This window comes from Rissa tridactyla, chromosome 3 (assembly GCF_028500815.1).
Source record: "Rissa tridactyla isolate bRisTri1 chromosome 3, bRisTri1.patW.cur.20221130, whole genome shotgun sequence".
NCBI lineage: Eukaryota > Metazoa > Chordata > Aves > Charadriiformes > Laridae > Rissa > Rissa tridactyla.
This window is the reverse complement of record NC_071468.1, coordinates 28,839,941-28,857,638: the sequence shown is the minus strand read 5'-3', so window position 1 is coordinate 28,857,638 and position 17,698 is coordinate 28,839,941. Positions and strand designations below refer to the sequence as shown.

The window sequence follows — 17,698 nt, the reverse complement described above, 5'->3', positions numbered from 1 at the left end:
AAGCGAAGGCCCCAGCTCGATCCATTAGTCATAAAATTGTCACTTTGCAAGTATGAAGTGGTAATACTCTCACACGTTAAGAGTGTTCCCATATAAAATGCTCATGTATGTATTTTCAGAAATGGTTTGATAACACTTCTAAAGCTTCTTAAATTCTGCACATCTCCAGTTTCAATAAATAATGGGAGACGTACTTTTTCAATTTGTGTAGAAATCCTGCTGTGTCTATCAATGTAACTTACCTGTGTAGGCAAATAGAATGTGAAATTGGAGGCTGTAAGACAAGTTAAAGGAAGAGGGAGAGTCAGCACCCGTTCCTCCTATTTCAGCTCCTAACATTCCTTAACCCAAGCAAGGTTTCTCCCATTAGGCTTCAGTACTGCACCGCCTATCTCCATGTTTTTCGATTTAGAAATTAACTCCCCTAAGTGTTGTCTGTTCACTTGCATATGAGTGGAAACGGTAAAAATGAAGTGGGATGATATGGGCATCGTCACTCGTGTCAGAAGCGTGCGTTATGTCTCCCCACATGGGGAGAGGATGGGTACTACAGGGGCTGGGCTTGGAGAGTCCCTCTCCACTGTGCAGTTGGTATCGTATATTATCCAATGTTTCCTTTTCATGCTTATGAGCTAGATGACTATACATATTTTTGTAACTCTGTTTTTTCTTAACGCTCTTCTATATATTCAATATTACTTGAAAAACCTCATTTTAAATAGTAAAGGAAGATCTCTAAGACAAATTATTTGTGGTGTTAACTGTCTGACCAGAAAGCTACAGGTCATGCTTTCTGTTTTGGTATCTTGAATTCTTTCCTTCATGATAACTAGGACCTGTCTACTAGGCTTTTAAGTGAAGCTCTGGAGCAGATAGCGCAGTCTGTGCACAGCCCCAGTGCAGGTGCTCAGTCTTCTCTCTCGGTGGAACGGAAAGGTGCGAGCATGATGACTCTACTGCCTTTAAAAAGCTTTCTGCTCAGTGTGTGGATTTTAAAGACCCTTCTCTGTCATCTTGGTTGTCCTTGTACGATACAACCAGCCCTGCTACATCCAGTGAGCCAAGCTGCCAGCGTGCTCCGTGGACACTTGTGCTGGCACTGGTGAGTAGATGGCATCGCAAAAAGGTTGAAAGATAAGGGATGCTTAAGTTGGCAAGGGCCAGTAGGAGTGGTGTTCATCACGCTGTCCTCTGCTCCCTTCACGGAGGTTAACATCTTCCAGCACTTCCTATGTTTTGTTCTTCAATTATTGTGATGAGTGAATTTTAAAGAATAGGCAATTTAAGAATTCCATCTGTTGTTATGCCAAATGAATGTACGTTTTTCCTTGAGTAGTTGTTAATTTTGCAGGTGGTTGTTTTCATCTTATGGTTATTTGGAAGAAACACAGTGGCTACAAACTCTAGTTTCAATTTTTTTATACTTTTTCTTTTTCTCTTATTTAGGTTTTTCACTTGCTGCAGTCATACTTAGAATCAAAACAGCTCGTTAGTTCAGACTTTCAGCAGGGACTGGGTGACATCATTACCTGTATAGGAACCAAATTGTGGTTGGCTAAAAGGTAAGATAAAACACAACATATCTATCTATGTTTATACGCACAGGTTACTAGCATATGGAGGTCTTGCCTGATGTTTGATTTTTTAAAATTATTTTTTATTTTGGCAAGGTAGACAGACTTATTTCTCTAGAAACATGTAAAATTTAGATGCCTTATTGGTTTGCTCTGTTGTTTTTTTGGGTTTTTTGGGTTTTTTTCCCCCGAAAAAAACAAGGATGAAAAAGCCCAAGTATACTTTACCTGTGTGCATTACTGTTTTTCAGTCTTATCTTAGTTGAACCTCTGGTAAATTTATAGTCCAGACATTAAAAAAAAAGTGTGAATGAAAATGCCACCAGAAGCAGCCTTTTTGAGGATGAATGTTGCTTCTGGGCTAAGAAAAAAATGCCACATATATGAGGTTTTTATGTTACTGTTTTCTCTGACTTTGACCTTTACAGAAAAGTAGGAGAAAAATGTCATGGCAATTGTTGAAACAATCAAAAGTTTTTAGCTGCCCACAAACAATCCAGGATAGTTTTGGAAACATTTTCCTTAGGTTTCTGTAAAAGGATCTTCAGATGACCTATATACTGCAATCAACAAACTCCTTTTTTCTTCTCCCTCTCTCTCTTTTTCATCTACTTGATCTCATCAATTGGTTTTGAAAATTCCTGCCTGAATCGGTTGTGGACAGAGAGCACAAGACCTTGCCTAGATCAGTAATTGGGTAAAATATTCTAGAGTATGGTTTACAACAGTGGAGGGAGGTCACCAATGAAGTCTGCGGGGATCTCTGATAAAACCTGTGTTGCTTTGTGATCATCAAAAGCAAAATCATAAGGGATTTGGAGAAGGGAGATGACGAGTGGGGTGAGGAAGTCTTCCGCCAGTGTTAACTGAGTTGGGGGTAATCAAGATACAATTGATCTTTGAGAATTACAGAATTCCTGAGAGAGTGAGTGTGATAATACGGCAAGTAAAACTTGGTGGAAATAATTGTGAAATTATGCACATGAATAAAGCAGTCTGGACTTTACTTGGGAAAAGAGTGGTTGGCCAAGCAGATTTTTTGTTTGAAAAAAATCACCCAAGAGGGGAGAGGGCAAATACCATAAAAAAATGCAGAAAAAACCAGAAAACACACTTATGTTTGTCTGTTAATCTGTGTTGTATATTTGAATATTGTGTGAATCCCACAGATGACAGAAATGAAGAACAGTAAAAAGACTGACAGTAAGTATAGAAATATTTCTAGATGGGGAATGACTAAATAGACTGATATTTTTTTAGCCTGGAAAAGGGACAACTGAGGGATGACATGGGAAAAAACAGATTAATGCTATGAATCAAATGGAAAGGGGACAGGTAACTAGTATCCTTTGCAGTACAAGGTGGTAAATTTAAAAGGAACAAAATAACGTAGGTTTTAATGTAATTTTAGTTTAGCTGTGGAACCCCATGATACAAGATACTGTTGTTTTTAAACCATCTGAATTTTTAACAAATGATTGAACAGAGTCATGGAAGAAAAGCCCAGTAAGGTTACCGAGTATGTAGATAATCACAGTTGGCTCAAGAAATTCTTCAGCAACCTTGAAGGTTGAGAGAGAGGTTTTGGCAAGTGTCACTGTTCTTGCACTTCCCTTTCCTGTGCATCGGCTCTCTGCCCCAGTTGGAAACATCATGGTGGATTTGGTGGACCTTTTGACTTGACTCAGCATAAGCATTTTTAAGTCTTTGAATGAGAATGGTAATTTACTTAAGTAAATTAAATCCAGTGATACTGTTATAAAGAAAAAAAAAAAACCACAAAAACCCCCAAAACAAATGCCAGAAGCCAAAATCAGTAGAAAGATACTAGTGCTAAGTAATTCAAATGTCTTTCTCCTGCAGCAAATATGTATGGGCCAGGCTTTATTCATTACAGATTTTAAATAAATCTATGTTTTCAAAGTATTTTTTCACAACTGGTCTTTTTAATACATCAGTCATATTAGCGCTGACTTCTTTTCTATTATTATTATCTCCAGAAAGGAAATGCTTTCAGGCTGTCTCTAAGAAATCCTGGTACATGATATTGGTATTTGCCTGAAAAGATGTATTTTCTCTTTCACTTGCCCGTAAAAAGCCACAGCTATATGTGCTAATACTAACCCTCTGCCAGTAGCACGTTTTCATTTTGTGATTTTGTTGTAGCCTTCTTTTCGTATTCATGCGCTCTCCATTATGCAGTTAATGCTATACATAAAGTTTTTAAATGTCTTTCTCCTCAGATCGTAAAATTTTATATTATGAGCATACACGTTTGCAACACTAAGTTAAGGCATTGTGTTTTTTACAGACATAAATTCTTTTTGCAAATTTCTAATATACTTTATCATTCTCTATGAGCCCATAAAACCGTACGTCCTTAGGCACACTTTGAGCTAAGGTGTGTTTTCTTTTTTCTTACTCTTTTTTTAGAAAAAGGGAAAAAAAAAGTCTAGAAAAAGCAAGTAAAATATCCATGAAATGTTTGGTAGCCAAATTTGGTAACCAAATACGCTTTAAACTTAAGACTACAATAAATGATAAAGCTGAAAAAAATTGCTTGCCTCCTAACTTTCTGCTTGAGATAAATGTGTTCAGTGTGGTGTGATTTAAAAACAAAACAAACAAACAAAAACCCCAACAAACAACCCAAACAAACAAAGATATTGAAATAGATGGCATTTTCCGTCAGTTTTAGTTTCCCATGTTCCGTGTGCAGCTTTACAGCCGTTCTGTGATGAACGGTGGGGTTGGGGCGTTTTGTTGTTTTTCTTTCTCTTTTTCTTGTTTTAAAGGAGTTTTGGGAGGTTGCTTGGCAACCGAGTTGTGAAACTCGGTAAGTCCATCTGTGCAGCTTTCTGGATGTTGGGAGAGCACATCAGGAAAACAGCGCTTCATTCATGCCCTGTTGTTGGACTTCTTGCTGGTCACTGTCAGAGAGGGTGGCGGCTGGCTGGATCCTCGGTCCGTGTATAGTCATTCTTACCTTCTTTCTGTTCAGGCAGAGAGAAGTGAGTACCCCAGAGAAAAATTAAGGAATCTCCATCTGTTTCTTCTGCGTTTTTCATAAGGAGATAATTTAGCATGTCACCGATACTGCAGTGCAGTGATTGTTTGAAGAGGAGCTATTTGAGGCCCTCACTATTAATCTTAAATGGGTAAAAAAAGTTAAAATAACAGGAAAATGATTTGTGAATTTGGGAAATAGGGAATTATTTCCAAACATCAGTCTTCATTCACATTTCTGTGGTAGTTCTGTAAAGTGCTTGCTGGTGTTCTTTCAAATACGTACTTCCCTTGTACTATAGAACAAACTTCTCTGAGAAACTTGAATTACAAAATTTAAAATTGCCTAAGTAGTTCATAAAAATGAGGCTCAATTGTCGTGTGTATATATATGTGGGAAAGATTATCGTTCTTCAGCTGTTTGCTGAACTGGGTGGGGGGTTTTGTTTGGGTTTTTGGGTTGTTGGTGTGGTTTTTTTCATGTTTTCAGAGCCAGAACGTAGTTGCCATTCATCAAAATATAATGGTGTAGAATAGCTCAAGAAACTTGCACATTCCCTGTAATATACTAATCTCTTCTCCCTCCTCCACTCCCCCACCTGATTTTGCTTTAGAGAATAAAATAATGGCTCACATTCCCCAAACTGAATTTCATAAAACATTCACTTTTTCAGCTGGTATTTTCTGTCTGTTGTGAAGGCAGGCTTCTCACGATAGTGGGACATGGTTACTTTTTCTCCTTTGTAGCATATATTAAAATATCAGAAGAAAAAAATCTTTCCTCCACCTTCCTTGTTTTGGTGCTTGGTTGTTTTGGTTTTTTTACATCCTCAAAATGCTAACTTTTTTGAGTATTCAAAAGTAGCATTTCCATTTTTGATGTTTTGGTGAATGAGACCTGCCTTCCATTCACTTCTGAAGGTGATGTTTGAAACTTTTCACTTCGCTTGCAGGTTTATACTTTATTTGGTGTTTTTTATTTTGTTTTAAATACGCTTGCTTGTTAATCTAAAGTGGTTTGGTAATGTTACTGCTTCTCCCCAACCCCAAACCAGTGTTAGTTTCTTGTGTTTTTTGCAAGTACGGAAGATGCAGGGAGAACAGAAATTAAAAAATACATAAAATCCGCTTTGTTGGAGAACTGAGGTGATGGAATGAAGTGATGGAAATGCATCTGGTGAAAGCTTTAAAAAAAAAAATCAATATATCAAGTTAAGCCTTAGAAAAGAGTTCAAAGCTCTTTCATATGAATTAAAAAAAAAATAAAGTAGTTTTTAGCTCGACTGTATACCAAGGAATTACAAGACTAAATCTAGATGCCTTCCGCTTCATAAATGCAGAAAGCTAAAAGAGCAGCCTTTGGAGCTGGTAATTTGTTGTACAGAAGGCCCGGAAATATCTGTCTTGTTTCATTTGTAGCCTTTGGCATGGCTAAGTATTGGTATTGGAAAATTTGTGAAATCACGTCATTGCACAGCTTTGCTGTAGGATGCTGTCTTCCAGTGCTTTTAGTTTGATTTTTTTTTTTTTTTCCGCCTTCCTTCTTACTGGAGACCACAGGAGGGGGAAAAAGACTTTGAGGTTCTGCCAGAAGTCAAATAACATACTCTGCTAACCTCTAGCCATGTGCCATTTCTTAGCTGAGAGCTTGTCCGCACTGGGAAAGTTTACTTCTAAGAAGGCTGCTTTCTTGAAACTAACTTGTGTGGAACAGCCTTGTATAAAACCAACTGGCTTTGCATTTTGCAGAGAGTCACTTGTTGGTCTGGAATGGAGGGCCTGCGGTGTGTGCACTTAGCTTTATAACCCAAATATCCCGTGCCCTGGGGTGCTGCTGCTTAGCTCTCTGCTTTATGGATAGGACTGTTAAACATACGAATGGGTCCTGATGTAAGGGCAGAAGATTGAAGCTCACACAACAAATACAGGCAAAAGTTATTCAGGCTCAGGCTCAAAGCCAGATTCATTGTCCACTGAGATCCTTGCTGCTCAGTTTTCTCCAGGCTGACTCTAGGATGACCCAGCTATAACTGCTTTGAATGAGGGACATTGCACGGGCGTTTTATAACAGTTAATGGCCATGGCACTCCATCAAGTAGTGTCCCTTTTCTCCCCCTGCTTTTGGCAGCACTATTTGGGTGACAACAGGCAGGCAACCAGTCTGAGGTCCTTCCTAGAAGGAAATTCATGTGAGGTGCACTTAGGCCATCTGTGTGGAAAGCAGGAATGTGGCCCCGCTGTGGTTTCAGGCCGTCATGGCTCAAAGAGTGTAACCTAAATATGCCCTTATTGTTCTCATTGTCCCTTAGGAGAGAGAGCGGTAATTTCTAGTGAGCAGGCTATTAAAGACAAAACAGTGTTTTGTGCTCTTTATGGTGGCTCTCTGGAAGTTTCCAGAGGCACATGCAGGCCTATCTAGATACTGGTTCAAGATGCACATGAACACTCTGCAGCTTTGCAAGTAGCCTCTGTGGGATTTTTGGAAGCGGGGCATTATTTGGAAGCTTTTTGTACTTTCAAAACAGCAAGAAGACAACAACTAATGAGAATGTAAGATCATCCTCCTGGCAGAGTGGTCCTTCTCTTCAGATAGTTCCCTTGCCGCTTCCTCTTTCACTGCATCAAGACAAACCTTCTTGTCCTTCCAAGGCCATGTCTGCCTTTAGCATCTTCCTGTTTTCTAACTTTTCCACTTTTTCATTTCTGCCTTTAAAACCTACACATTGAGAAGTGCAGTTAATTGCTTTTGTTTGTTAGTGGTCTGTATGCATTATACATCTGTGTTCAAAAATTGAAAATAGTTTTAAAGACTGAGCCTGGCTCTGTGGAAGTCTATCTACTAGGTTTCAAATTGAAAAGCTAACTTTCTGTCAGCTAGGCTAGAGCAATAATTCATGTGTGTGCTCTTACACACACAAAACATCAAGGGAAAATTTTTTTGTCCCGTTCCAGCTGAAAGCAAAGAATGCCAGTATGAACAGTCACTGCACATCAGATGCACAGTGGTAATTTATTAATCTGCACTTACTGACCCATGAGCCTAATTTAGCCTGGTTTCATCTTTGCTTTTGAGCGCAGAGTCATAACAGTTACGTCATTGTTCATGAATGTATTTTTGGAGGCATTCATTTAAATCTTACGTGCTTTTATCAGGCTAATTCCAGTTTCTGTGTTGCTCTTAAGTCCATTCTTTCACCAGTTTTGATAACGGTATCCTTAACGCTGCTACAAATTGTTTATTTAGGCAGTTGGTGATTGCTTGGTTTGGAACACTTGCTTTGGGTATCAGTAGAGATATTTAAACTTCAGACTGAAGTTTAAGATGTACTTTGCCTAAGATAAAACATTTGTTGGTTCACAGTTACACTCCTAACTCAAATATGAACATTGAGGGAATATTATGAATTGAATAAGGTGGTTTAGGATGTGTTCCCTCCATAAGTGCAACATTCAGAGTACACAGAAACCATGTGTTGCAGGTTTTGGACATAAATCCTCTCTCATATCTGAAAACGCTTTCCAATAAATAAACAAAATAGCTTTCTAGCTTGCCTCTTTGTAGGCGAAACCCCTGATGTTAATTGTGTAAAATTCATTAAATTTGCGGATGGGATTAGTTTGACCTCTTAAGTTTTTTAGGATGCTGCTAAGGGATCACATGCGGTTCTCATTAAAAGAACAAGGAAGAGAACAGATAGGATTATTTTATGAATCCGGTATGCTAAAAACAACACTAACAAAACACAACCTTTCAGTATCATTCACCAAGGACAGCCAGAGCACAAATTAATTTTTCTTAATAGCTGAAACTCAGGATGTTCTTGGTGGTATCACAATGAAAAAATAATTTGTGTAGCTTCTTTTTGAAGCAATAAATTCTCTGTTTTTACCAGGGAAACTAACAGCAATGTAATAATCTGGCTTTGGTGGTGGTAGAAAAACTTAAATCAGCAGACGAGTAACTCTTCCTATCGAGAAGATGCTTGCTATAACGCAGGGTGAGCTGGTCTTACAGAATGGGCAAGCCAGGGGGACCGTGTACATGGTAATTACTCCAAGAAGATCTCAACAAAACCAAGTGGGCAAGCAGATCCGCTGTTACGAGATGACTGTATTTCTATGCGGGTGTTCCTGCACTTCCAGGAACTCAGCAAGGATTACTTGGTAGTGTAGGCTTCATTATTATTTTTTTTAAATGCTTTCCATTAAATGTAGGTCTGTTGGCCGAGATGTTCACCGATGTGCTGGTTTTGTATTACATGGTTAAAAATGCTATGGACAAAGTTTAATAATTAAATCCATTATTAATATCTCCTCAAAAAGACAAGAGGAAGGCTGTGCATGTTGATTCAGTGCTGCAGATGGGGGCTCTGAGAGGAAATATATTAAAATATGAAGGCTGCCTTGCAAATATACCCCAAAAAAACCTCAGTCTCTAGAATACTGCGGAATTTGAAAGCTAATAAACAAAACAATGAAAGATTTAATCTTTTAATTAGCTGCTCATTGTATGTGTAGATGTGATTTCCAATAAGCTTTCACTTTCCAGATCTCTGCAAGTAAAATGTGGTCAGTGCAAGGCCAGCTTGGCCCAGTTCATCAGCAACGCTCCAAGGATAAAACTCCCTATGGATAGCCCCCTAAGGATTATGTAGAATTGACTGTATCAAGACTCAAACACCACAGAAGATGCACTGCTTGGTGCATTTAGAAGATATTTTAGCTGATACAATTGCAGGTCACATATCAGAAGAATTTGGCCACCAGAAGAAAGACTACTTTGCAGAGATTTGCCATTCTTCAGGAAGGAGTAAGCTGGAAGTTGATAGGGAGTGAAAGATACACTGTAAACCTAAAATGTAGTTTTCAGTGTGCCAGCCTGAAGAGCTGAGATTATGGAAGACAAAGGCAGACTGGGAAACTCAGAATAGGAAGTTGCATGGACCCCGTCCCCAAGTACCAGCTGGCATTAGGACGTGTTGGACTTAATCCAGATTCTTCCCTGTGTTTATCCTAGAGCTAAAGGTGAAATTCCAGCCTTAGTTGTATGTAAAATGTTGACTCATCAGAAATGTTTTTAAAGTTCAGAAATACAAGGATTTGTGGAAAGGCTTTTGCAATAGCATCCTGTGTATTTGCTAGAATATGATGTCTAGGAGACCAATTTGATTTATTGGTTAGAAGAAAAAACCTCACGTAATATTGGTGGATAGAAAGTAGGAGAATTCAGTGTTTAAATTCAACACCAGCAGGTGGATTTATTTTCTGCCAGCTAAAGTATAAAATTTAATAGATGTTGCTGAGGGGATTTTTTTGACAACAACATGTTGTTTAAACGGAAGAATGGGGTGATGTTTAGCTATTACAAGTTTTCTTTTTCTCTTAATATGGAGCTCTTCCTAAAATACTATTGATAAGTTTAATCCTGTGAAAAGATCTTCCTTCCAAGAATTTTAGGCTTTTTTCAGCCTTTCCAAATGTTTCAGAAACATAAAGCATTACAGTGACTTTTTCATTAAAGATCAGAGAAGGAGCAGGCAGTTCATTTAATTAATTGATCACTTTGGAAATGGAAATGAAAACAGTCATGCAAGTCATAAGGACGATTCTCTTCTTGTTTGCAGCTATGAATTGGCCTTTGAAAGAGTTGCCCTTGTAAAGCTTGCCAGCACTGGTTTCTTTACCCTGACGCTTAAGAGTGTGTCGTGAACTTTTTGGACAAAATACATGGTTTTATAGGTGGCTTTGTAAGTTGTGTAATTTTGACTAGAGTTCTACACGAGCTTGATTCATGAGCCAAATCTTGTCATCAATTTTTAAAGATTGGGGCTGAGAGTAACCAAGTTGAGTGTGTAGATTAGAAGCAGCTAACAGTCATTTAAACACTGCACTGTACTCTGGAAAAAAATGTTGGCTGACATACTGTGTAGTTATATATTGTTTTACTGTGACCAAAACTGTGATGTACATGTTACATATTATGAGGAGAAAAAATCACTTTTGTTAGTTATTAAATGAAGTTATATTCCAGTTTGAGAAATGAGATTAGCTTTTTTTCATAAAGCAGCACTGGCTCAAAGATTTGAAATCCTTCAGACTCTTCTAAGAGCTTGGAGACTGCAAAACACAGAGCTTTTCTGAGACCTTTTACCAAAATTTTGGTTTTGCTATCCCTAAGATAGCTAACTACAGTAAGAAACCTATAGCTAAACTAATTCACGAGAGATATGTTAAAGGTTTTTATTTAATAGACATTGATTGGCAGGTTGCACTTGAAATTTGTTAAGTGCTAATTGAGAGTTTGGGCAAATACGCTTTGATTTTTATGTTGTTAAATGTTTAGTAAACATCATAAGTTGCTGTATGTTTATAGTGCTTGTTCTGCTAATAGTTTTACAACATCTGTTTCCTAATGAGGAAAAATATGAGAGAAATAAACTACCTCTTTGGAAAACATTGAATTTCTATTGACTAGAATAACCAAAACCTAATGTTATAATCATTAACACGAACAGCTTTGATTTCATAATCAGTGACTTGTATCTGTCTTATTTATGTAACAAATGCAATATATTACTGTTGTTGTTGTTCATCTCTAAGTGAGGTGATGCTCTTTTGGAAAAAGAGGAATGATCCAGGAGAAAATAGTTGTCATTTTTTTAAGTTGTCTGACTTACTGTCATTGAAACTTACGGGTTTGAAAAGAGAATAAGAATCTGCAAAAGCTGTGCGTTAAAATTCTTTGGTACTTGCTCTATGTTACAGGTGTGTTGGCATCCTTGTTTATAAATAGAAATCTGAATGGTTATAAATGGTATCCTGTAATGAGTAGAAATGCTATTTAAGGGCCCCTGCAGTCCTTAGTGGTTAGAGGAGTGAGAGATTGTATGTTTAGTTTCTTTAAATCTTTTTCCCAGTGTTCTGACAGAATTGAGGCCAAATGTGTGAGCTTTCCATGTTCTTTGCTCCTTGTTGTTTCCCTTGGAAGTGGAGGTAATTTGCTCTGTAATTCATTAATGTTGATCTTCTTTAACATAAACAGTAATACAAGAGAAACTGAATTTTAGAAGTTAAGCCATGTGTTCCTGATAGAGTTGAAACCGTGTGTGTGAGCAGGGCACACAGGAGGTCTGTGACCACATATTGCTGATTTCTTCAATAAATGCCAGTTTGGTTTGCATCAGATCTGCCATCCAAGGTAAGCAAACCATTGAGTACCTTAAATTCAGCATGACTTAACTATAAAAGGTGAATCAGACTTTTAAAAAAATAATATTTGCAGAGCTCCAGACTGAGAGTCTAGGATTGATTTTATGTTATGTAGACCTAAGCTGCAATCAGTGGTACTTAAAGGCAGTAAAGGCAGAACAGAAATCAAAGCGGTCCCAGCGCTACTGTAGGTAGTCAAAGCCAGCTGGAGCAAAACGCAGTGTTGCACGTGGGGCTTCTGAACCTGCCCAGGCTGATTTATATCTACAGAGAGGGAATATCTCCTGAAGGGTATGCTTCCTCATTCACCTACCAGGCAGTTCCTTGTTGAAAACAAATAGCTTATTGTTACTCCGGTCATAAAATATTCTAGAAGTGCGTAACCTGGGCCTCTTCAAAGGCATTTGAACACAGGCCTGAGAATTTAGGAGGATTATTTAGTTCCATTAACCTTTTTCTCTTAAAAAAAAAAAAAAAAATATCTCTGGACGCTAACAGCTAACAAAAGGTTTCCTCCTGCCAGTGACTTCAAATCTTTTCTAATTCATATATCAGAATTGGAAATGATATTACAAAGAAGTCTGACTACCCTATCCCCCATTACTTGTTCGGCGTTAATGGTAAGAAATTGCTTTTGGAAGATGCTATTTTCAGGATCTAATCCAGAAATCTGGTATAATTGTCACAATTAATAGTATGGAAACTGGCACCTGTGTTTTCAGATTTGTCTGGTCTTCAACACGCTTACCTAAAATAATAATTTTAAAAAGACATTTTTTTCACCATACTGAAGATACTGTTAGGCTGGATCTTGACTTGTGTTTTTTCAGTCCCCTTGTATCTCCTGAAGAGTTTTCTGATGATCTGCTAGGGATACAGAGGCAGCCCCTGTCATTGTTTCATTCTCCTTGATTAAATGAGTAATATGTTTCTTCTGGGCCTTGTTCTTTCTAAGCAGTCATCATTTCCATCCCTGCCTGTGCTTCTAAAGGTTGCAGGTGTCTTCTTCCCCTTTGCCAGGCAGGTCGAGTCTGTGACGATGCTTACCTTTGACGTGTTATTCAGGGCAGACAGCTTTTGACCTCTCTTTGGTCAGATGTGTTGAAATATTCTGCAATATTGGTTGTTGGTGAAATTTAACTCACTGTTTGTCTGTGAACTGATTTTTATTTCCACCTGGACAGTCAACCTCCAAAGTACAACATCATGACGGAGTTCTGGAAACTGTGGGATAAGCTTCTAAGTGCAGTGAGATTCCTGGAGCAGGCTGGCTATAAACTCTGTATCCAAAGAGAAACAAAAAGCAATATGATGACCTTCTGAAAATTATGTTTTAATGCATCTGGGCATGGTATGTAGGGTGGCCATTGGGTCTTTGGTACCAGCTGTTTGACTTCAGAGATCTGCTGTTATTAAACCAACCTACTTGCTGATGTAGACAAAGCATTACTTTAATGAGGTATGGATCTCTGTGCTGACATCACTAGCCTGCTATTAGTGTATATGTGTGGTAGTATGAATATTGTTTTGATATCCATTTTAGATTTCTGTCTGGACATACCCTTAGATATGAGAGTCCTTACCATCTCTAGCCCTGTCTTGTTCAGTGTCACATACAGTCTTATCATCTGGAGTGAGTATATGATGTTCTTGTTTCCATTAATATCCAGGTTGGAAGGGAAATGAACTAATTTTTGGGTTTTGGACAAAAAAAGGAACGCTGTTCCAGATGCCTAGAGCTCCCGCCCTTGCTACTGCTGTGACTTTCTTGTTTGGAGGCAGATTTCCTCAAAGCTTGTTTATGAGAACACCACTTTATTTGAGTATCTGTGTTAAAAAAGAAACATCTTGTACTCTTCCCACTCTCATTGTTGAAGTTCTGCACGAACAGGTCATCTTAAATACTGCGCAGTGCATCATTTGAAACGTTCAGCATGTGATTTTTGGCTGTCAGGTCTGTTATGCAAATCACAGTTTGATTGTCTTCAAGACTGAGCTTTCTGCTACAGTCTGAACAACACTGAAATTTCTTGGTTTTGGAAAACTGAATTTCCTGTTGTGTCTGTCTGGCACATACGGCTGAGAATTCACTAGCATCACCAGAGCAATGGAGCCAGCCAAGAACAAACGTTTGGCATGTTTTATGCTAGAAAAGCCTCATTTCAAAATCAAAACATGCATGTGCGCATACTCAAAATGAAGTGGTAAATGCTTAAAAGCTGGACCAGAATAAAAAAACATGTCAGAGTTGCTGTTGTCACTTCTTCAGTAAAGGTTGCATCAGCCATGTTTTTCCCAAGGCACAGTTTGTACATTGAAAATTTTCTTTCCAGTGAAATGACTGAATAATAAGTGGGTCCTTTTTCAAGGGAGCTGAAGCGCAGAACGCCCATTATGTTCCTCATCTTAACTGAAATCTGTCGTGGCTGCTTTCATCCATTTTATGAGGACTTGTGAGAGACCTCTTGGTTTCTTTTTCTTCCGTCTTTGAGTGATCTGTCACTCTTGTTGTCTTGTGTGTTGAGCTCCTAACCCTGTGAGTATTTCTTGGTGGTGTTTTGACACAGATTTGTGAAGAACAACTTGGGCAACAACTGGATGCTCAAGATACAGAAGAGAGGTCCGCTTCGTCAGGGTAGTTAGAAATTAAGTCTTCCTAATACAGTTTTTCAAAAACAGGCCATATTAAAATTGCTTTGGCTTCTTATGGTATCAGGTCTTACTGATGTGCATCTTCTCTGCAGGCAGGCTTTTAGCTCTTGTGCTTTAAGGCAAGTGGTAAGAGGCGAGCATGGAGAAGTTTTGGGAGGTTCATGGCTGCTTCACTTGTAAGAGTGTCTAAAAAGTCTCTGTTTATGCAAAAGGAGTAAAAACCTTTTCAAAAGAGTGATCCTGGCAGCATGTAGTCTGCTATGTGTTATATGGGTGCCTAATATTGAAGGCCATAAAAGAAAGCATTAGGGTTATTACAGGGTTTATTACTGAAGGTGAGAGCAGTGTTTCTGGTAAAAGTTGTCTTTTTTTAACAGGATCATAGGCTAACTCTCCATAGGCAAATACAGCTGCCAAACTTCTACACAAGAACCTCAGACCTTTCATTTTTATGTCATGATCACATAGCTTATTTGAAAAAGTTTTTTCCTTGAATTTTAAAGATGTTAGAGTTGAGAATGTTTGTTGGAACATTTTTAATTAACTATTTTTTGAAAGAGTTTCAAACGTCAAGATAAGCATACAAAGAAAATGCCAGATAAAATAAAAACGAGATACTGAACAGAATTAGTCATACTTTAAGCCTGTGCTGCTTGATTCTAAAAGTTTTTGGTTTCATCCAAGTCCCGTTGGACTCATTGGAATAATTTCTGTGTTTTGAACTGGATTTCCTGTTTGTTCATGTATTAAGTTATATTTCCTGGATGAAATATACAGTGATAACAGTATGAAGAAAAATGAAGATGTTAACCGAATTTTACTTTTCTAATTGGAGAGAAAATGTCTATCACTTGTGACTTGAAGAGGTAGGTCAGAAAGTAGCTCGTTACCAATTTGCATTATACACACAGAATCCCCAATATTGCTGTCTGGGAAAAAAATAATCTAATTTTAAAAACATACGTGCCTCTGTGGTCCTCATCAGAACAGTGAGAGCGCTATGGCCATTAAAAAGATGTTGTAGGTACCTTTCACGGGGAATTTTCTTTTATGAACTGTAACAATAAGACCTGAAGACTTACTTTTCTTAATGCATTTAGTTACACACATTATCTATACACAAAACAAGGACACACCAGTGGCCAGGATTTATCCAATAATAATGAAATGTATAAACTGCGATTTGGTGGAATGGATGGAGGAAGGTTGTTGCCATTCTGCTACGGAGACTGCCATTCAGAATGGACCAGGAAGTGAAGCTTCGATAACTTGGCCTAATTATTTTGTATATCCAGTCTGATTTGATCAGTAGTTGATCTTCATTAATTAAGTAAAATAGACACACCAAGCTGGTGTGTTTCACTGCTGTTTCTGAGCATGGGTGTTATAAAGATTTAATCTTTAGTAATTTGATTTTTCTAGGACAAATCCTTGTTTGGTGACGAGAGCTGCCTGTCTTGATGTCCTTGTGATGCTGAGTACTCACCTGGGAAAGTTTCAAAAGCAAGGTAAGTCAAATGTACTGTTCTATAAATCAGATGGAATATCTGTGGGCAAGTTTCTGAGCTCTGTTAAATATGGAAAAACAAAAATATATTACTTGTACTCTTGGTATCTACTGAATGCTGGAGTCCTTTAGCTGTTTTGTATAAACAGGCCATTTATTCTGCCTTCTGTAGAGCTTGTCTTGGGGATTGTTGATGAGGAGAATGAGATACATCTCCATGTCAAAGACTGAAGTGACGATCTTGCAGTATTCCTAATCCTGGAACTGTGTAACAACAAAAAAGATCCCCTCCAGTGTTCCAGAATGTTTTTCTGATCTGTTCTAAATACGAACAAAATCCAAACCCTGGAATATTGCTACTTTTTTTTAACCTTTCCCGAAAGCTACGGAGATGTTCTCTCTTGAGTCACCTGAAAGTGTTTTAGAGAAACTGTTTTCTCATTTTAGAAGTTTTATAAGAAACAACTCTGACAGCTTCTTTAATTTTTTTTTATATTGATTCTTTATCACTGTGAAGTTTTTCAATGACTAGTCAGAATTATCAGTGGCTTTAATGATGCAGAGTGTTGTTTGCAACAATATAAAGCACACTGTAAACACTACGGAAAACAAAGGAAGGAAAGAAGGGATACCCTTTCAAGTGTGACTGTGTATAGGCAGCTTTTGGTCAGCTGTAACTAGCTTCCTTGTGGGCCTGTTTTGTTGATTTCTTATGAACAAGTGAGTAATAAATTACCTTGTCAGTCCAGGAAGGCAATTAAAGAATAGTTCTTTCACTTCGTTAGAATTCTTAATGACTAATTCTAACACTGCGTTTGAGTCATGGGAACTGTTCTTTATTTCAGATAGTCTCATTTTGGGGGCTGTTCTTAATTTTAAAACCAATTCCTTTTGCTTTTTTGCTTAGACCTGTGGTAGAAGTAGTTCCATTTAATTCCATAATTGCTATTTGTGTGATTTCTTGTGAATGCACAGTTCAAATAGGGATAGTTGTCAGGAAAATGAGTTGGTGATGAACATGTCTGAAACGAACTTCTTCAGATAGGTTGATGCAGAGTCTATCCCTTACAACAGAAGCATAGACATATAGAAAATACATGACAGGTGGGTTCCACTATACCAGAGGAAGACGGTTAGGGTTATCAGGGACTCTAGGAGATGGCTCTGATCTTTCATGTCCTCTGAGGAGTCGTTCCTCTCTCATGGGTCCCAGATACCAAGATGTTACTTTTCAGTGAAGGAAATTTCCAGATGAGATTGCACTGTAGGTCTCGTTCTGCCAGTACTGACCACTGTTTGTGACTAGGTAAGGGCTTGTATGCTTTATAGGGAGCAATGCACCACCATATACGAAGCAGTTTCAATATAGCATGTCTCTAGGGATAAGTTTTTTCCTGGCTCTTTAATGTTTGTTTTGGGTAAGCTATATCTACCATCAGTAATTCTTAGGTTACAGTATATGTTTATTTATTTTCATTATTTATACAAAATAAAGTTCCCTGATGTACCATGGTACTTAGTGATTATCCTTTGCAATATATTAAAAAGTCTAGCTGTGCATCACATCTACAAAATAAACAAAAACAACCCCCAAAGCCCTCTTCAGCCATGTTTGGGCTCATCACCCTTCTTTTTAATTTGAGTACTCCTTTTTTGAAGACAGATCCTCTTTGGAATATTAATTTTTGCGCTTTTTTAAAACCATGATCCTCTACCTCTGTTCATCTCCGTTGCAGTATGAATCATCCCA

The 17,698-nt window shown here is 38.0% G+C and overlaps 1 protein-coding gene across 8 annotated transcripts in view; it reads left to right on the top strand.

Moving 5' to 3' along the window:
• Window positions 1-17,698, top strand: part of THADA (THADA armadillo repeat containing) — a 170,012-nt gene that overhangs the window by 107,207 nt on the left and 45,107 nt on the right. For 7 of the 8 annotated variants that reach the window (XM_054193736.1, XM_054193734.1, XM_054193740.1 and 4 more), the window contains 2 exons: window positions 1,447-1,562; window positions 15,864-15,949. In XM_054193736.1, the coding sequence (XP_054049711.1) occupies window positions 1,447-1,562; window positions 15,864-15,949 (202 nt within the window). Of the gene's footprint in view, window positions 1-1,446; window positions 1,563-15,863; window positions 15,950-17,698 lie in introns of those variants that run through there. The other variant, XR_008465188.1, reaches the window with a different exon arrangement.